The following is a 21,887-nucleotide window of genomic DNA, read 5'->3' on the forward strand; positions in this document are numbered from 1 at the left end:
TGGACTTTGGCATCTAATAGCCCTAAGGTCAACTTCTATTTATGAGCTGTAGATCTTAGACAAGTTATTTAACATCTACCATCCTCTGTGTTCTCGTGTATAGGAGGGGCATCATTATCATTCTTACCTTCTAAGACGCAATGCCAGGTGTAGAGAGCACGCCACTATACCTCTCATTCATAGTAGTCATAGGCTATAGCCCAGAAGCAAGGTAATGTTCAAATGCACTTTTTGGTAAAGTGCTTCTAACTTTTTCATATGCTTCATTTCAATATGTTAAATAAACATTAATTTCATTTTATGAATAGGAACAACAGGTAAAAAAACTGACTCCAATACTTGGTAAACACAAGTTGGAGAATTGGGTGAGAAGCCAGAGTCCACTTCAATACTTGCTCAATGTGATGTGCTTTTTTCCAACTGGGCACTACCCTGGAAAATCTGGATTATACAAGCAGACAAATGGCTTGTGTCAGTGGGAAATAAATTCTAAGAGACAGACTGGGTGAAGACTATGATAATTTATGAATTCCAGTTTGCAACTCTTTACCTAAACCTGGGATTCTAGGATATAGAAATCCTTAATGCAAGGGGAGCAGAAGTATGATTCTCCAGAACCGCTCAGTAAAATTGGTTCTAAGAAAAAGCCACTGCATTTCAGAATTGCCTGAAGTATATCTTTCACTCCACTTTATTATTGTATTCTCAACATGGCACCTCTGTGACTTTTGTTTCCATATCCTTTGAGCTTCTTCTAGAAAGCAAAGCTTGATTCTACCTTCTGGGCTTGAGGATGTGGGCATAGCTGGGTTGTCCTGCATTGCCTGAGGAGCTGCAAGAGACAAGGAATATCATGAACAGTGGCATCCCTCTTTGTTCTTATAGCCTCATCTATGGAGGAAGCTACAAAAGAGGAAATATATTCCTAGAGGACAATCCTAATCTAGTCATTAACATAGTAGAGTGTGCTTGCTGCTATTGGAGCATATTTCAAGCCAGAGGTTTCTAGGTATGCATTACAGGGAGGATCTACTTTCATATTTGAGCATAAGTATTTCTACAAGCATTTTAGATAAAAACATAGAGAGGAAGCTTTTCAAGGCCATGCATGATAAAACACTCAGGAAACAGTCAATGCGTGATATAGTTAAAATATGATTTGTTTTCAAAGGATTCAAATCCTAGGATAAAATTTAATGGGAGCGGGTCTTAATTAACATTAATTAATTTTTAAAAGATGTGTTTATCCTTTTATTTATTTACCTAATATACATGGTAGTAAACACTGGGAATATTTTTTTAATGATCCCTTTTCCTGTCCTTCAGCATCTCCTACAATGTATCCATATGGGAGGACAAGAATATTGAATACATAAACTAGAATAAATATAAAATAGAATGATGAATGCTAAAATCATGGTGTGCTCTAGATGGATTCATAGCACTAAACATTGCTTGCACAAACATATGAGGAAATGTTTTCACCGAGTTTATGTGAGAAAATCTTTGAGGCTTTTATTTCATCACAAGATCAACACAATCTGACAATGTGATGCACTTGTTAAAGAAATTAACGTGATGTTTGTTTCAAGATAGAACTGAGTTTTCTAGATATCCAGAGGATCTTTTAGAAACTATTAAGGCAAAATAATAATATTTAATTTTGCAAACAAATTTGAAAAACTGCTATACGATCAGATAAACAAAGGCAGCATGAAGTGTGTTGACATGGAGAACTAATTAGAATGATTATATTGGAGAAAACTATAAAATAATAATTTAGTAGAAGAAATGTTTGGTTGCTTTGTAAAGATTTGTGAAAGCAATAGAAAAAAACTAAAGAAAAGCATTTGAGCAGTGAGCTGAGATCGCACCATGGCACCCCAGCCTGAACGACAGAGCGAGACTCTGTCTCCAAAAAAAAAAAAAAGCCAGGACTGTGTCTGTTCATTTTTACTACATTATCTGGATCAGAGAGTTTCAGTTCTTGTTTATACAGGAGCTCAGTAAATATTTATCAAAAAATTTTTACACCAAATGTTTTCCACAATCTAAATATATAATTGATTATTATTCCACATCACAGGTTATCTTCATAGTTTATTTTTTTTCTCTATGAGGAAAAAATATATCTCTTCTCTCTCAGATTTTTAATATTTCAATAAATATATTCAGCATGTATTGACTTTCTTTGCTATCAGAACTTAGTGTTTGGGAATAATTAAAAAGCAAAATATAGCACAATGTGAATAATTTACATAAAATATGTTTGTGTATCATTTGTGTAAAATATGTAGGTGGCTTATCATATACATTTGTTTTGGCTTGTATGAATAAATAAATGAATGTAACATATAATATGGGTCTTACAAATATTTCCACAAGGTAACAACATCAAGAATATATTTGGAGTTACTTGGCCGGGCGCGGTGGCTCAAGCCTGTAATCCCAGCACTTTGGGAGGCCGAGGCGGGCGGATCACGAGGTCAGGAGATCGAGACCATCCTGGCTAACACGGTGAAACCCCGTCTCTACTAAAAATACAAAAAATTAGCCGGGCGTGTTGGCGGGCGCCTGTAGTCCGAGCTACTCGGGAGGCTGAGGCGGGAGAATGGCGTGAACCCAGGAGGTGGAGCTTGCAGTGAGCCGACATCACGCCACTGCACTCCAGCCTGGGGGGACAGAGCAAGACTCTGTCTCAAAAAAAAAAAAAAAAAAAAAAAAATATATATATATATATATATATTTGGAGTTACTTTATGAGTTGTGTGATGAAGAGCAACCCATGTGCACTTCTCCAGAAAACGTTATTTTTGAATAAAGGAAATAATAAATCCTGAATAAAGAAAATAATAAATGCTTCATCCTTTTTTTAAAAAAAGTCGAAGATTGTAAATAACAGATTAAAGCAAGTAGGAAAAATAAAGACTCAAATTTCTTTGTCCATATACAAAGAGTAACATGATGGGCTTAGATTATTATAAAAGACACATGCAAAGGTTATAGCATCACAGGTGAAGGAATAGGGCTCTAGAACCATAGTTCTGTAATTCAGAAGGCAAAACTGTTATTTTATATTTGATACTATACGTCATGTTTCCAAAAAATATTATTTTATTTGATCTTCAAAATTTACTCAAGGCAGAACAGCTGCAAAGCGATACAGTAGCAACTGAACCCACATTTGTGCTGAAGATTCTTCTATACCTTCCTACAGATGCCCTCTTCTGACAACAGACCAGCCAGTAGGTAACACTGAGGACACTTTATCTCAGTTAATATTGACTGGTCCATTTCCCATAGCAGTCATGGGCAGAGACTACCTTTGCTAAGGCAGCTGTGTCCTGGGGGATTTTGTAGCCCTTTTCTTGGCACAAAAGGCAGCATGTTCTGCATTTGGAATGGTTCAAAGTTCTAAATAATATTGCCTTATTGTTTTTGTGGTTTACCTGAAATAGCTTAAAATTCAGAATCAAACTGCCTTGAATTCATACCTGGCAAATTCTACCAGTGTTTATTCAGGCAATGTATGGGATTTTTGTGAGCTTCCACTTCCTTATCGGTGAGAATGAGATAGTAAAGCTTATCTGGCACATTGGGGCTAAATATTAAACATATCTACATGTCTAGACAAAATAATTAAATAAATAATATATTAAATAAGAATAAGGTTTTGCTTGAGCATTTTAGAAATTCTGTCTGTTCTGCCCAGGCCTTGAACACCACTGGAAATACTCTTCTCTCTACTATACTATCTCCTTTTAAAAATTATATTACCTTAAATAAGATGATTTGGGGAATGGATCTTTTACATATAGTGCTATGTGTATATATATATATATATATATATATATATATATATTTCAATGTTTTACTCATTTAATACATATGATGCTGGTATGATGTGGATAATATTATTAATCCCATTTTACAGATAAGAAAAATGAAGCACAGAGCTTGAACACCTTCCCAAGGTCACAAAGCAAGGAAGTGGCAGAGCCAGAATTCAAATTCAGGTGGCCCAGCTGGAGAATGTGGTTCTTCATCATTATTCCAGACTGTCTCTCAGAACTTGGTTGCAGAAAAGATGACAGGTGTCTGGTAAATTAAGCTCTTACTAGAGCTTAACAGTCTGTTGATCATTAGCGTTAGCTTAGTGTTATTATCTTATACAGCCCTGAAAACAGGTGCTGTGCCACATGTTTCCTTTTGTACTTTTTATACTGCACCCTCACAAGTGAGCTAGATAGCACAGGCAAGTAATAGCTTCTTCACCTCATGATTAATGAGCCTGCATACTTGTCAAGAGATGAGATGAATCAGAATGAGAGTCCAGTTTTTCTCATCCCTAGGCCAGCTCTCTCTAGTATCACAAGCCACCTTTCTTGTGAGCATTGTGCCAAATCTTCTGAGAAGACAAGAAAGGTAATATTGAGGGGAGAGGGAGGTCTGCTTTCAAAAGGCTAAGTGTAGACTGAAGGACAAAAGCATAAGCACAGGGGAAAATATGTGACAACAAAAGAGAAGTAGAAAATCCTCTAAAGGGCAAGACAAACTAAGAGTGCTATAAATGGACTTTAGAAAAACATGGATTTAAAAGTGCTCAGGGCTTTAAAGAATGACAGGGTTTTGAATACACAAATGAAGAACAAAGGGGACTATATTTAAGGAGAGCCTATTCTGTGCCAGGCATTGTGGTGAGTGCTTTATGTACAATGGGCATTGTTCACTCAGCACCACAGTGAAGAAGATGTTAGTGCTATATTCCCATTTTACAGATGGTAAACTGGCCTCACCCACATTAAAACTCTTGTATGAGGTCACATTGTTAATCTCCAGTGGATATCAAACTTAAGTTCACTCTTCCGATTGCAAAACCCAAGCTGTTTCGTGTGCAAATACAAGAGACGGAAAGACATTTCATGCCTGTAGAACGGCATAAAAATTGAAAGCACAGAAATTGGAATGCAGAGAATAAAAACAAAATTATCAAGATAAATTGGTTTCTTTACAAGGCACTTATCACTAACTGACACTTTCTTTCATTTATTTATTTGTTGTCTGTCTAGTTCTACAAAATGGGCTTCTAGGAAATAACGAATTGTCCATCTTCTTTGCTTCAATACCCACATCACCTAAAACAATGGTCACATCACATTAAACAAATATCATCAGTATATGTTGTAAAATATAAATGATTTAGTGTGAAAGGAAGAATATATATCAAATACAGCAAATTTATGAATGAAAATTAATTTAGAAAAATATTTGATAATATAGGGCAATCAGTTTAAAATTTGAAATTAAATGAGGGAGATAAATGTCGAAGAATATGAATTACTGAGTTAATCATAACATTTCTTCATTTATTTTCGTCCATTGAATATTTATTTATTGAGTATCTAATAAATGTCAGGTAACTGAATTAGAATATAAGGATTTATTAGTAAAACAAAAATACAGTATTAACCTTGTCCATAAGGACTTCTGCTGACTAATAGAGAATGTGGCCATATGAGTTAGTAATTAAACTACAATTGAAGTTACAAAATTAAAGTCTGCATGGCTGGGAGGTAATGCATGTAGTCCATTGCTCCTCTACTAGATGCGTGTAATCCATTGCTCCTCTACAGGTCTGGCAATAGCTTATTTCAGAGAACAAAAACCTCAGGTTATTTCATTCTTTCATAAGTTTAATGTGGACCAGAACAATTTTAGATTGTATACATCTTAATTCACTCAAAAATATTTATTTTGACATTACTAATTACATATTATACTTGGTGAGAATAGTATAAGTCAATAAGAACAGAGTCTTGACTTCATAAAGCTTACGTTCCAGTAGAGAAGAGGGACTTAATAAGTCCACAGGCCAATAAATGAAATACCTGCAAGTCATAATGCACACCATGAAGAACACGTATGTGGAGAGGTGGGTTAATTTACTACTGCTTTTGTAAACATTATCACAAATGTAGTGACGTGACACAACACATTTATTGGCTTATAGTTTTGGAAGTCAGAGTCTGAAATGGGTTTCACTGGGCTCATATGAAGGTGTGGGCAGGGCTGTGTTACTTCTAGAAGCTCTAGGGGACAATTCTTACTCTTACATTTCCTGGTTTTTAGAGGCTGCCAAAATTTTTTAGCTCATGGCCCTGTGTCATTCTGATCTATGCTTCTGTTTTCACATCTTCTTCTTTACTCTTTTGCTGCCCTCTTTCCCTTATAAAGACTTTTGGGATTAAATTCGGTGCATCTGGATGATGCAGGGTATTCTCTCCTTCTCAAGAGACTTCATCATATCTGCAGAGTTTCTTTTGCCGTGTAAGGTAACTTATTCACAGATGCGGGTAATTGGGACATGGACAGGTCTGAGAGTCCATTATTCTGCCTACCATGGAGGTAATGTTGAGAAACAAGGCACTTGGGGCAGCAGAATTTCCATAAGAAAGTTCTCACTGAGTTGTTGATGCTATGTATTCTATAAAACAATTAAAGGGAAAACACCATTTCACTAATTCTGGGACTACCTAAATCATATCTAGAACATTGTCTTTTATTTTTGGACATCAATTTTAAATAATTTTTTGGCAAACTACAGAATATACAATTTTCAAATCTGAAAAACTAAGACATAAGGAAATTGCAATATGTGATAGAATAAGGTGACTTTGAGGCCAGTTTAGAGTGGATTGTAAGTTAAAAAGTATAATAATGTTATGATTATTGTCATCATTATTTTCAGCATGGAAGAAAAGAATTGCCTACATAAATTCAAATATAATAAGTAATAGTGTTGGAATCTTAAATACGATTCGAAAATACAATTGCAAATTCATAATACCTCCAGTTTTAGCAAAATATGTATTTCCTATCTTTGTGAAAAAGGCCTAGAGTTATAACAGTCTAGTAGTAATAATCACCTCTAGTTTCCCATATAATTTCTAAAAACTATTTACCACTAAAGAAGGTAAGGGCTTCTTGGAGAAGTAGCTGATCCAAGGCAGGGGGCAGAAAATTTATGACATAAATGTAGAATGCTTTCTTGAACCAGAAAGCAAGGAAGCTCTCATGGGTCATACTAAAGAGGCAAAAGAGCCAAACTGAAGGACTTCCACGGAGCAAGACGGGGAAATTTTAACTTCAGAAAGAATGATGTCTTTAAATGAGTATTAAAACACATACGGTACATTAAAAGCGGTGAGTATGAACTAAGTTTCTTAGTATGAGAAACAAAACAAAACTCTTGAGCACCAGTAAAAGTTGCCAGGGCACCAATTAATTGATAATTAAAGTGAAATAATTAAGTCTTTATCTCGATCTTTTCATGTGAATTATATTTCTGAATTTGATAATTAAAGTGAAATAATTAAGTCTTTATCTTTATCTTCTCATGTGAATTGTGTTTCAGGCTAACAAAATTAGGAGCTAGTACATAAGGGAAAATTCTTGTATTAAGAAGTCCAGTTAATTAATAAATGGATAAAAAATTAGAAAAAAACTATAATCTCGCAGGTTGTAATGACAGATATGACCATGACAATGGCAATCAGTGGGTGGTAAAATCATTAGTAAAGGTTCACCAGGACCTTTATAAAGAAAGGATCACGCTGAACCCACAGATTATTTCTAGTATCATTAAAGCTGAGAGAGTACAGGTGTTATATACTTTCTAATAGTCTACAGTATGAAGTAATCAGCATCACCTAAGAAGTATTCTTGCAAAATAAAATTAGCCTGAATCTAATCATAATTTTAGAAGTAACTTTCAGGCTAGGCACGGTGGCTCACACCTGTAATCCCAGCACTCTGGGGGGCCGAGTCAGGTGGATCACCTGAAGCCAGGAATTCGAGACCAGCATAGCCAACATGGCAAAACTCTTTCTCTACTAAAAATACAAAAAGTAGCTGCACGTGGTGGCACACACCTGTGATCCAAACTACTCAGGAGGCTGAGGCAAGAGATTCGCTTTAACCTGGGAGGCAGAGGTTGCAATGAGCCAAAACTGCGCCATTGCACTTCAGCCTGGATGACAAAGTGAGGACTTGTCTCGAAAAAAGAAAAGAAGTAACTTTCACAACAAATCTGGGGCATAAATGAAGTAGTTAAACACCACCACAAGCAAGAAGTCAGCTAAATCCTGAATGTGAGCTATTCTATAGGAAAATTTACCTAATTATTTCAAAAGGCTTTTGTACTTAAAAAGGGAAAACCAAAAAATACTTATAAAGGACTCAGATATAACCAGATGCAAAGAGCAGATATCATTTGCATTTTGATTTATATAAACCAAGTATACTACTTTTTTCAAAATACATAATAAACTAAATGACATCACAAACAATTAAATAAATATTCATGAGTTCATACTGATATATAGTCATGTACTACATAAAGACATTTTGGTCAAGAATAGACTGTATATAAGACGATGGTCACATAAGATTATAATGGAGCTGAAAATTTATTGTCTAATTTTTGCTATACTGTACAGTATATCATTATTTTATAGTGTACTTCTTATACTGATTGTTTTTAAAATTAACTGTGAGACAGCCTCAGGCATGTCCTTCAGGAGGGATTCCAGAAGAAGGCAGTGTCATCATAGGAGATGACAGCTCCATGTTTGTTTGCCCCTGAAGACCTTCCAGGGAGACAAGATGTGGAGGTGAAAAAGAGTGATATTGATGATCCTGACCCTGTATAGGCCTAGGCTCATGTGTGTGTTGGCTCTCAGTTTTTAATTAAAAAGTTTTCAAAGTAAAAAAAAAAAGTAATAATACGCATTTTAAACAGAAAAAGCTTATCAAATAAGGTTATAAAGAAAGAAAATACTTTTACACAGCTGTACTATATGTGTTTCAAGCTAAATGTTATTACAAAAGAGTCAAAAATTTTAAAAACCAAGAAGTTTATATAGTAAAAAAGTTACAGTAAGCCAAGATAAATATATTACGAAGACAGGAAAGTATTTTTTAATAAATTTGGTATTGCCTAAGTGTATGTTCATAAAGTTTGTAGTAGTTTACAGTAATGTCCTAGGACTTCGCATTCACTCATTACTCATTCGCTCACTGACTCACACAGAGCAACTTCCTGTCCTGAAAAGTTCATTTATCGTAAGTACCCTATAAAGATGTACCATTTTTTATCTTTTTTTTTTTTTTTTTTTTTTTGAGAAAGAGTCTCGCTCTGTCACCCAGGCACCCAGGCTGGAGTGCAGTGGCGCGATCTCGGCTCACTGCAAGCTCCGCCTCCCGGGTTCACGCCATTCTCCTGCCTCAGCCTCTCCGAGTAGCTGGGACTACAGGCGCCCGCCACCACGCCCGGCTAATTTTTTGTATTTTTAGTAGAGACGGGGTTTCACCGTGTTAGCCAGGATGGTCTCGATCTCCTGACCTCGTGATCCGCCCGCCTCGGCCTCCCAAAGTGCTGGGATTACAAGCGTGAGCCACCGCGCCCGGCCATTTTTTATCTTTTATACGATGTTTTAATGTACCTTTTATATGTTTAGATACACAAACACTTACCACTGTGTTATAGTTAACTGCAGCATTCAATACAGTAACATGCTATACGGGTTTATGGCCTAGGAGCAATAGGCTATACCATACAGCGTAGGTGTGGAGTAGGCTGTGCACTCCATAATGCTTGCATAATGAAATTGCCTAATGACACATTTCTCAAACATATCCTTGTCATTAAGTGATGCATAGCTTTGTAAAGGAATGATTGAATAAATAAATAAATGACAGAAAAGTTCAATGCTCTTTTTAGAAAAACACAAATAATATATGTAATTAGTCCTTTCTCAGCACACTCCTCCTTTGTGGTCTCTTTCCTCAAAATTCACAATCTAAATATGAGGAAGCATCAGACAAGCTTCGATGAGAGACATTCTACAAAATGCCTCTTCTACAATGTCAAGGTCATAAAAATCAAGGAGATACAGAAAAACTGTCACAGACCAAAGACCGAGATATGACAACAAAGGGCAGTGTGGCATCCTGGATTGGGAGTGGGCACTGATAAATCATGTGGTGCTGAGGGTAGCATGACTCAAATTCTAAATCTGGTTTCATGATATCTGTCACTCTTTGAGAGAGAATGGAGAACACCCAAGCAGATGTTCAAATAGAGATACGTAAAACATAATGACACAATTAAATCTTTGATGACGGTGTCCTCCTTATGTTTAATTTTGTGGGTTGTAAATAACAATATATCTAGAAACTTTGCCCAGCACTCCAGTAAATCCAAATTTAGTTCTTTCTCTCTTTTCATAGTTTTATTTTTTATAATTATTATTCTGACATAGGGCTCTAGGGCATTAATGTGGCCACATGCACTAGTGGTTTAAGAAAGTGACTCTGTCTTGAGAATGAAGCTTCCTTCTGAGTTTTCCTTCAATGAGCCCAGAGGAGCAAGGAAAAGTGTAGAAGTTCAGAAAGCATAGCTGACTCACATCATTTCTGCATAAAGGCTCCTAATTTTCTCATTCCACTTGGAAGATTTAAACTAAAAATCTATACCGCTCCATTTAAAAACACGTTTACAAATGCCAAGACTTTCTGTTTCTTAAATCAAAATCAGCTTGCTTAATACCACATTCCAAAATAAGAGTTTTATCTCATCTTCCACCCCCTGATTCTGATTTTTTTTTTTTTTTACCTTTTTTTTGGGAGGGGGACAAATTCTTACTGCGTGTTTGGAATAATGCGCTTTACGTTGTTGCCATAACTGGCTTGCTTCAACTATCACCTGTCTCTAAACATATTTGACTTTATACTCTTTGACCTAGGGCGTTCTCCTACTGAGTTTGGTATGAAGATCACAATTGAAATTTGATTCCCCTCATTTCCCACACTCCACTGGGTCATGTAATTAGATACAGCAATCAACTTTCTTTGCAAAAGCAGGCAGAAATGTACATCTGTCTGTTTTGAAAACCCCCATGGACCTCCAGACGTGTGTACATCTTGAGGAATTAAATTATTCATATTAGGCCGGGCGCGGTGGCTCAGGCCTGTAATCCCAGCACTTTGGGAGGCCGAGGTGGGCAGATCATGAGGTCAGGAGACCGAGACCATCCTGGTTGTCTCTACTAAAAATATAAATATTTAGCCAGGCATGGTGGTGGGTGCCTGTAGTCCCAGCTACTCAGGAGACTGAGGCAGGAGAATGGCGTGAACCCAGGAGATGGAGCTTGCAGTGAGCGGAGATCGCGCCACTGCACTCCAGCCTGGGTGACAGAGTAAAACTCTGTCTCAAAAATAAAATAAAATAAATTATTGATATTAGAACAATCAGCTACCTACTGTTTTTACTTTTTACTTTATTTTATTTATTTATTTATTTATTTATTTATTTATTTATTTATTTATTTATTTATTGAGACAGAGCCTCACTCTGTCACCCAGGCTGGAGTGCAGTGGTTCACTTCTTTTAGATCCTTCATGGCTCTGTCCACCAACTTTGGGACAAGTAAAGGAAGAATTAAAGAATTGGGTTCCTTTCTTTTTGATCAATGTGTTTATGTAATAATACTCTTTTACTCCAGGCCTCCTGTGGAATAGGAAATTAAACAAATTCTTACCTACTTCCTAACGACATTCAGCATACTCCCTCTTTCCCCAGTCTCGGTCTTAAGATACTTTCTTAGCTGAAGTTTTTCAGAACCGTTTTCTTTGATAAGGGTGTAAGGTGGGTGAGGGAGATCACTCTCCAGATCCAATGAGAGAAGGGCAGGCCAGGGGTGGGAGTAGAAATACATAGATTCCAAGTCTCTGTCATAGTGAGCAATTAATTAACTTGACACATGGAAGAAGCCTGAGTTGGGAACAGAAGTAGGAAAATAATACCTGGCTTTAGTTTTTGTCCATACAAAAACCAGGCTTGATAAAAGATGATCGACCAGTATATCATGGTAAATATATGTGCTGAATTTAGCTCAGGAGATATGGAGCTAGAGATATAGAGCCACGTAAGTGGCTAACCTGAAAAATAATTTTAGTCATTGTGTGAATAACACATAGAGTTAAGGAAAGGGAGAAGTCTGGGAAATTGGACCTTGGAATTTTCTCTTTGCTTTGGTGGGTGAGATGTGTTAAAATTTAAGATTGATTAGAAAATGAAGACTTGAATGTCACCCATGTTTTTTCAATGATCATAACTATCTTGCAGATACCTAAATACAATTTTAACCAACTGAGAACATAAGGATTCATGCTGTGGATGTGGGAGCAGAAACGGTTTGAAAACCTGTTAACATTTTCTTGAGAAAAAAAATTGTTAGCTTGCTTGATTGCAACTTCTGTGCTGCTGCTGTGGCTTTTTTGTATTACAAATGTGATTCTTTATTTATCTCAGTGTAACATAAATTGAGATGTTGGTGGGTTTTTCCAAGAAAATAAATGAGTCATAATAAACCTTTTCTTGTATAAGGATGAATGTGAAGTACATAATCATTATTTGAACAGGACGTTCCTTTAAAAAGCAATTGAGATTGTACAATGCCAGGCTGTTTGTGGGCAACTTAGCTTGTCTGGCAACAGGAGTTTGTTCCTTCTGTTTCTCAACAATACTTTCAGAGGTCACAAAATTAAAGCCTTTGGTTGACATATACTCCATCCTTGTTTCCGTATTTAGATTTAGTGACTGGACTCCCAATGTTTTATCCCTGTCTGAATTTCTTGGCAGACTGTGCTACTGTGCTTTAACCTTTTATGTGTGGTTTGTTAGATTTAAAATTTTAGAAAGTGACCTCCTAAATAATAAAAAGATAGATTCAGGGTAGAAAATTTTTATATAAAAATGTATAAACAGATATAAAATGCTTTTTAAATTTCAATACAATATGTGTGTCTGTACATATTCATTCCTAATTATGGTGATTATGGTAAATTATTACTAGGAATAATTTTTTTGTTTTTGACATGGTCTCACTCTATCACCAAGGCTGCAGTGCAGTGGCACAATCATAGCTCACTGAAGCCTCAAACTCTTGAGCTCAAATGATCCTCCCGACTCAGGTAGGACTACAGGTGTGAGCCACCATACTGGGCTTTAGAAAGAATTCTAGTGAAAGAAAAAATGCCATGGTTAAGTATTTTTTTTTTTTTTTAGATGGAGTTTTGCTCTTGTCACTCAGGCTAGATTGCAATGGCACAGTCTTAGCTCACTGCAACTTCCACCTCTCAGGTTCAAGCGATTCCCTTGCCTCAGCCTCCCAAGTAGCTGGGCTTATAGGTGCCCCTCATTATGCTCGGTTAATTTTTGTATTTTTAGTAGAGACAAGGTTTCACCATGTTGGCCACACTGGTCTCAAACTCCTGACCTCAGGTGATTCGCCCACCTCGGCCTCCCAAAGTGTTGGGATTATAGGCGTGAGCCATCACGCCTGGCCTTAAGTAATTTTTATTACCTCAAATCAATATAATTTCACCATGGAAAATTTGAAAACTATGGAAAAATTTTAAATAGAAGAGAAATGCCACCTACATTTCCACTATATGTAGAATATGTATATATATATGTCCATATTGTCATTTTTGTACTTTTAATTGCTCTGCACAAAGCACATAATAAAACTGAATTATTTTTAAAATATAAGTACTATTACACTATATACTTATTAGTGGTAAATACATTTGGGCAGCAGTCCCAAAACTAGAAACTTACCAAAATAGGCTCACGGCATCCTTTCTACACTTACTATTCTTCGTCTATGGTTGAGTAAGTGAAAACATCTAGGAATAGAGTAGTCAGGAAACAATGATATGCTATAATTATAACTTTAGAGAATTTTATTTTCAAAATTAGAAACTTTATAGGATTTTATTTTCAAAATAAAAAGAAATACAAAGAGAATAGAGTTACATTTGCTTTTATTTTTTCTTTGGTTAGTGGTTCAGGTTGATCTTTTGACTTCTGATGTTCTCGTTTTCTCATAAGTTAAATTAGCCATCTGTCTGCCACAAAGGTTTTGTGTAAGAATCACCTAAAAATTGTAAAGATTTTTGAGCTGCTAAAGATAGAATTAAAAAGCATCGTAATGCCTCTAAGCCATGCTAATTTGATATGAACTAAAATTAGTGACCTAGATTTTCTTCTCTCATTTCATAGATCCTAATTTATTTAGAGCACTGTATTTTATTATTTCATGAAAATACTAAGATGTATTTAAACTTTTCTAGATATGGAAATAACTGTAAGGGAAACAAGTAATTTAGATGAGTTTACTAAATAACGTGGTGGAACTAACAAAATGAAACACAGAGTTGATTGTTCTATAATCAGTACAAAGTGGAGTGTAGCTGTCTATCCATCACTTTGTCATTTCAGTTGTATCTCTATAGCATATAAGAAAAATGTATTGGTTTACACTGTATAACTGTAATATCATAATAACATTTTGTATGTGTATGGATTCTAGATTTACAATGTGACCTTGGGCAAAATCTAAAAGAAGGCTATAGATCAAAGAGGAACTATTAACTCTACAGAAATGGAAAAGATTTCAAATTAATATGATAAAACATACTCTGTTAGAGAAATCAATAGGTACACTGCAAAATAATTCCAATGCAGGGAAGGAAAGATATAAGAGAAAGCTTAGTGCTGGGTAGTGCAGGGAAAGAAATATCAAGGACCAGCAGGAAGATTACAGGGTTAGAAACAGTCATATTTTAGCAGATCAAAACAAGAAAGCTAAAACAACATTCAAATATTCATTCTTTTTCATTCATATTCTAATTATTGAAACATAATAAGTGAGTACTTTTTGGCAACTGATAGACCAACAAAAACAATGATTTAGATTCTCTATAATTTTTCTGTTGTGTATCTGACCAAGAATTCTGTAAATATATTACAATATAATACTAATACAATATGACAAATAGGTATGCTAATATAATGTGAGATGTCCTCTAAACCATAATAGATAACCATACCAGAAGGTTAAAAAATATGTGTAGAGAACACACTGGGATTAGCTTTAGAGCTGACATTTTTCCTCTCCTTTTCAGGACCGAGATGTCAGCACTGACTCCAGCATTCTAAAAATCCTGAAGATCACTACAAACAAATGAGAAACTAAAAGTCTGGTAGAACAGAGGCCATGACTGGGTGAGCAGCACTGTCTCGCTTCCAAAAATTTACTCTTCATGAAAAATGAAAATCATGGTTTCTCAAAGGCAACTTAAGTAGCTACATTAGTTAAAATTGCCTATATTTATTATTTTTAGAAGTTACATATTTTAAATCTCTAATTTCTTCTCCATTCCTCCCAGTATTTTTTAACTTTTTCATCATTTTGTTTTATAACCAAGTTCTAAGGAAATTTGGTTTCCAAAACCAATTGCGTAATATACACAAGGGATATTATAACATGAGAAATCATCTGATAAGGGCCTTTATGGTAGGATCATTTCATGAGCTTTGAGTTAATACTGAAGTTCAAATTTGGTTTGATCTTACAATTTCTGAGCCTTTTGTTTCATATGTAAGTATAGTGACAATAGTTTAAACAGTTACTGGGTTGAATACATCTGATCATGTAACTCAACATATTTAACATACATCTGGATCATAATAGTTACAAAAATCAATTTCATTTTCTTCACGTTCTGAAATATTCCGATTACTCCACCATTAAATCTCAGTCTAATAACGCTTTATGTAGAGATAATAGTCATGTCCTATAAGAATTTTTATTTTTTGTTGATTACTATTGACTGTGTTGAAAGTTGCTGGAATTCTAATTTCCAGGCAAGTGAAATGTTACTGTGCATTCAGATTATTCTAGACACACAATCTTAATCTGTGTATAGTCAGGGCTCAATATGTAGACTGGAGGAAGGCGTGGGCAGGGCAAAGGAAGGTGGCTGAGAATACAGTTCATAGAACACAGATATGCCCTCCTTTTCATCACTTTCTATTCTGTATGTCATACACTTTCCTTTGGGGTCAAGGATAAATATCTTGCTCCTTTATATACTGTTCACTAGACTATAATCTTGAAAGAAATTTGATGCTAGAATGTAATTAGCTCCCGTGTATATTTGTTGAATGAACGACTGCGTGAACAAATGAGTGTTGTTAATTAATTGCTTGGTTACTTGGTTACTAACATGGAGGAGTTCTTTTCTGCTAATCATTTCCAGCTCATTTTCAACAGTCTCTTTCTTCCTACAGACAAATGTCAAAATTTCAACTTTGCCTTTGCTCAGTAACAAAAGATATCTGGGTTTCTTTAATAGACTACTATTTTTTTAAACTTATTAATTTTAGTAAATAGATAATGCTCATTAGAAATATTAAAATACAAGTAATAGTCTCACTTTGAAAGTACCAAGTGACATTTTAATTTTGGTATTTAATCTTTACCCACTGGGTCTCTCTAAGAAGCACTGTCACAGATTACAAGATAAATGAAGTAAGTAGCATTTCTTTGCCAGAAAAAGACAGTCTGGACTGTACACAGATTTTAGCAGCACTTAATGCTTTTCCCATCTTCATTCTATTTCACAAGAAGAAAAATCAAAGAGACAAGCAAACAGCAACTCTGTAAATGACTGCCAACTGTTACTGGAAGGAAATGGGTCATGTTCTTCACCAAAAAGGTGACTGACAAATAACCAGCAAATTCCATTGCTTGGACTCATCATGCACTCAAAGTTATTGGCCTATTCACTACAACAATGGAGAGAGGACAGCTTGTAACAAAGGCAACATTTTGGAAAAGATGTCAAAATTAAAGAACTCTTCATAGTAATTTGAATACACTTTGAGAAGAGAGTGGACAATATTTTTCTCATCTTTTTTTTTTTTTTTTTTTTTTTGCTTTTTTGCCCAGGCTGGAGTGGAATGGCACGATCTCGGCTCACTGCACCCTCTGCCTGCCAGTTTCAAGTGATTCTCCTTCCTCAGCCTCCCAAGTAGCTAGGATTACAGATGTGCACCACCACACCCAACTAATTTTGTATTTTTAGCAGAGACAGGGTTTCAACATGTTGGCCAGGCTGGTCTCGAACTCCTGACCTCAGGTGATCTGCCCGCCTTGGCCTCCCAAAGTGCTCATCTTCTTAAAGTTAAAATAAAATATCAGAAAGATCTGTTTAATATTTTTAAAGATAAATTCAGCCTTAAACTGAATTTCAATTTTATTTTATTTTATTTTTTATTTTTTATTTTCATACGTTTTTGAGGAACAGGTGGTGTTTGGTTACATGAGTAAGTTCTTTAGTGGTGATTTGAGAGATTTTAGTGTACCCATCACCCGAGCAGCATACACTGAACCCAATTTGTAGTCTTTTATCCCTCACCTCCTTCCCACCATTTTCCCCCGAGTCCCCAATGTCCATTGTATCATTCTTATGCCTTTGCATCCTCATAGCTTAGCTTCCACTTATGAGTGAGAATATTCTGTGTTTGGTTTTCCACTTCTGAGCTATTTCACTTAGAATAATAGTCTCCAATCCTATCCAAGTTGCTGCAAATGTCATTAATTCATTCTGTTTTATGGCTGAATAGTATATTCCATCATATATATCTATATAATCATATAGATAATCATATATATATATATATATATATCACAGTTTCTTTATCCACTCCTTGATTGATGGGCATTTGGACTGATTCCACATTTTTTCAATTGCAAATTGGGCTGCTGTAAAAATACATGCACAAGTATCTTTTTTTTTTTATAATGACTTCTTTTCCTCTAGATAGATACCCAGTAGTGGAATTGATAAATCAAATGGTAGATCTACTTTTAGTTCTTTAAGGAATCTCCGCACTGTTTTCCTTAGTGGTTGTACTAGTTCACATTCCTACCAGCAGTGTAGAAGTCTTCTCTTTTCACTGCATCCATGCCAACATGTGTGGTTTTCAGAGTTTTTTTTTTATTATTATGGCCATTCTTGCAGGAGTAAGGTGGTATTGCATTGTGGTTTTGATTTGCATTTCCCTGATCATTAGTGATGTTGAGCATTTTTTATATGTTTGTGGGCTATTTGTACATCTTCTTTGGAGAATTGTCTATTCATGCCTTAACCCACTTTTTGATGGGATTGTTTGTTTTTTCTGGCCGATTTGTTTGAGTTCATCATAGAGTGTGGAGAATACACTTTCTTCTTTTTAAAGATAAAATAAAACAGCGGAAAGATCTGTTTAATATTTTTAAAGACAAATACATCCTTAAACTGAATTTCAATTTTAATAAGATAAATATTTGACATAGATATAGTAATATTTGTGAGTAAATTGTATCTTATGGTGCTGAAATGCCTTTTTCTGCATTATTCTTATTAAAATCCATTGTTTCCAGGATGACTTCAACAGGTCATGGGCCTAATGAATCAAAATAAGTAATATTTTCTTTCTGACCTATTTTTTTAACGATTATTTTAGGTTCAGGAGATACACTTATAGGTTTGTTACACGGATAAATTGTGTGTCAATGAGGTTTAGTGTACGAATGCTCTCGTTACCCAGGAAGTGAGTGTAGTAACCCATAGGTAGCCTTCCAGCCCACACCCATCTTCCACACTCCCCATCAAGCAGTCTCCAGTGTATTATTGATCCCATCTTTGTGTCCATGTGTATTCAATATTTAGCTCCCACTTTTAAGTGAGAACATGTAATGTTTGGTTTTCTATTTCTGTGTTAATTTGCTTAGGATAATGGCCCCCAGCTGTATCCATGTTTCTGCAAAGAACATGATTTCATTCTTTTTTTATGGCTGCATAGTTTTCCATGGTGTCTATGTACATTTTCATTTTTAGCCAGTCCACCATTGATGGGAATTTTGGAGGATTCCATGTATTTGCTATTATGAATTGTGCTGCAGTAAACATATGAGTACAGGTGTCTTTTTGGTAGAATGATTTATTTTCCTTTGAGTATACAACCACTAGTGAAATTGCTGAGTTAAATGGTAGCTCTGTGTTAAGGTTTTTGAGAAATCTCCAAACTGCCTTCCATAGTGCCTGAATTAATTCACATTTCCACCAGCAGTGCATAAGTGTTCCATTTTTTCCACTACCTCAAGATCATCTGTTGTTTTTTGGCCTTTTCATAGCCATTCTTACTGATGTGAGATGATATGTTATTGTGGTTTTGGTTTTCATTTCTCTAATGATTAGTAATGATGAGAATTTTTTTATATATTTATTGTCCACATGTATGTTTTCTTTTGAAAAGTGTCTGTTCATGCCCTTTGCCCAAATTTTAATGGAGTTATTTGTTTTTTATTTGTTGAACTATTTAAGTTCCTTATAAATTCTGGATATTAGACCTTTCTCAGATGCATAGCTTGTGAATATTTTCTCCCATTCTGTAGGTTGGTGGCTCTATTGATAGTTTCTTTTGCTGTGCAGAAGCTCATTAGTTTAATTAGATCCCACTAGTCAATTTTTGTTTTTGTAGTAATTGCTTTTGAGGACTTAGGCATAAATTATTTGCCAGGGCTGATGTTCAGATTGGTGTTTCCTAGGTTTTCTAGAGTTTTTATAGTTTTGCTGACTTTTTATTTTTTTTAACAGCTGCTGACAGAGAGGTAAAAGAAGAGAGAGAGAGAGAGAGAAAGAGAGAACATAATTAGCATCTAATAAGAATGTAGGCGTCATCAAGTTATAACTCCATTCTTTCTACAACATCCTTTGTGGGTATGTATAGAGGAAGACTAAATATTTTCAGAAATGGAGATTTTACTACTTCTTTATCTCCTTTATAAACATAGATTCTTCATCCTGAAATTTTATTTAATTATTTTAAAATTATCTCTGCTCTGCCAGACACTGAATTATCTTTGTCTAATTTTGCGGGTTTGTTGTTGTTGTTGTTGTTGTTGTTTTTGTTTTTGCTTTGTCTTATTTCTTATTCCTCTTCAGCAGGAAGATACTCAAATACATAACTGCTTGGTCAGTTCTCTTGTTTTCTTCTTATTGAATTTGAAAGAGGTTTTTTTTGGTATATTTTAGATAACAGTTCTTTATCAGATATGTGTCTTGCAAATATTTTTTCCTAGTCTGTGGATTCTTCTCTTACTTTCTTGTAGTTCCAGTTTATTATTTCTTTCATTGATTGTGCCTTTGGTGGTGTATCTACAAATTTATTGCTATACCCAAGATCATCTAATTTTTCTCCTGTTATTTTCTAACAGTTTTATAGTTTTGTATTTTATATTTAGGTATGTGATCAATTATGCATTAAATTTGATGAAGAATGCAAAGTTTGTTTCTAGATTCTTCTTCTTCTTTTTTTTTTTTTTTTTTTTTTGCACTTGAATATCCAGTTGTTTGAGCATCGTTTTTTGAAAAGGCTACCTTTTTGGGTTGTATTGATTTTGCTCCTTCATCAAAGATCAGTTGACTGTACTTTTGTGGGTCTAAGTTCTCTATTCTCTTTCATTGATCTATTTGGCTCTTCTTTCACCAATAAAACACTATGTTGATTACTACAGCGCCATAGTCAGTCTGAATTCAGTAGTGTCAGTCGTCCATCTTTGATCTATTTCAATATCGAATTGGTTACTCTGGGCTTTTTGCCTCTCCATATAAACTTTATAATCAGTTTGTCAATATTCATAAAATAATATTCTGGGATTTTGATTGGTATTGCGTTGAATCTATATATCAAGTTGAGAAGAACTGATATCTTGACAATATTGAATCTTCTTGGCCATTAACATGAAATATCTCTCCATTTATTTAAATCTTTGATTGGTTCATCAGACTTTTGCAGTTTTTTTCTGTGTATAAATCCTATACATATTTTATTAGGTTTATACGAAAATATACTATATCATTTTGGGGATTTTAATGTAAATGATGTTTTTTATTTCAATTTCATTCGTTCATTGATTATATATAGGAAAGTGAATGACTTTTGTATATATCGTTGTATCCTTCAACCTTGCTGTAAGTGATTTTTATTTCCAGGAGATTTTCTGTTGTTGCTGATTTTCAGGGTTTTTCTGCAGAGATGATCCTGTCATCACTGCACAAAGACTGTTTCATTGTTTCCTTCCCAATTATTATACTTTTTATTTCCTTTCCTTTTTTCTTGTATTAACTAGATCTTCCAATAGATTTTTCAGCTAGTGTGTGCACATGATTATTCATTATCATTTTTAACTGGTTATGTTTTTCTATAATGTTTTTAAAAAGCAAGTACAGAGAAGATGTAAATTCTTTTCTAATTAATGGATAGACCTTCTACATTTCCAATAATATCGCAGGCAAATTTTAGAGTAATCAAATAAAATAATATTGGAATTCATCCAGCAGAAAGCAATAATATTTAAATTGCTAAAAAGAGGCAGAGAAAATTTAAACTATCAAAATATTAGAACACCTTAATAATCAAATATTCTCTTAGTACTATACAAATCAGTGGCATATAAAATTTAGGATAGACAAATAACTTCTCTTAAGTGGAACTTTAGTCTCAACAACATGTAACACATACCTCTTCCCCAACTTAAAATTAGAGTTTAAAGAAAACAAGATAAAAATAAATTTAAATTATAAATAAATAAATAATTAAAAATATATATAGTGGCAAAGGAAGACTCAATAAATTATACTGTGATTATTGGTTTATCATTTTGAAAATTCAAATTAGCAAAATCACAAAAGAAGTAAAAACAACAATATGAAAAGGATATGTGGTATATGATACAACTATATGACATTCTGGAAAAAGTAAAACTATGGAGACAGAAAAAGGAACACTGGTTGCTAGAGGTTGAAGGGAGAGAGGGATGTATACAGAGCACAGACGATTTTATGGCTGTGAAACTACTCTGCATGATACCATGATGGTGGATACATGTCATTATACATTTGTCAAAACCTATTTCATATACAACACT

At 34.7% G+C, this 21,887-nt stretch overlaps 1 protein-coding gene across 3 annotated transcripts in view; it reads right to left on the reverse strand.

The window, feature by feature from the left end:
- Nucleotides 1-669: 669 nt before the first annotated feature.
- LOC134736030 (BEN domain-containing protein 2-like) overlaps nt 670-21,887 on the reverse strand; it is an 816,235-nt gene continuing 795,017 nt past the window's right edge. For all 3 annotated transcript variants that reach the window (XM_063635057.1, XM_063635061.1, XM_063635063.1), the window contains one exon: nt 670-832. In XM_063635057.1, coding sequence (XP_063491127.1) covers nt 775-832 — 58 coding nt within the window. In that variant the 3' untranslated portion in view covers nt 670-774. The remainder of the gene's footprint in view (nt 833-21,887) is intronic.

The sequence above is a fragment of the Symphalangus syndactylus genome, chromosome 3, assembly GCF_028878055.3.
Source record: "Symphalangus syndactylus isolate Jambi chromosome 3, NHGRI_mSymSyn1-v2.1_pri, whole genome shotgun sequence".
Classification (NCBI taxonomy): Eukaryota; Metazoa; Chordata; class Mammalia; order Primates; family Hylobatidae; genus Symphalangus; species Symphalangus syndactylus.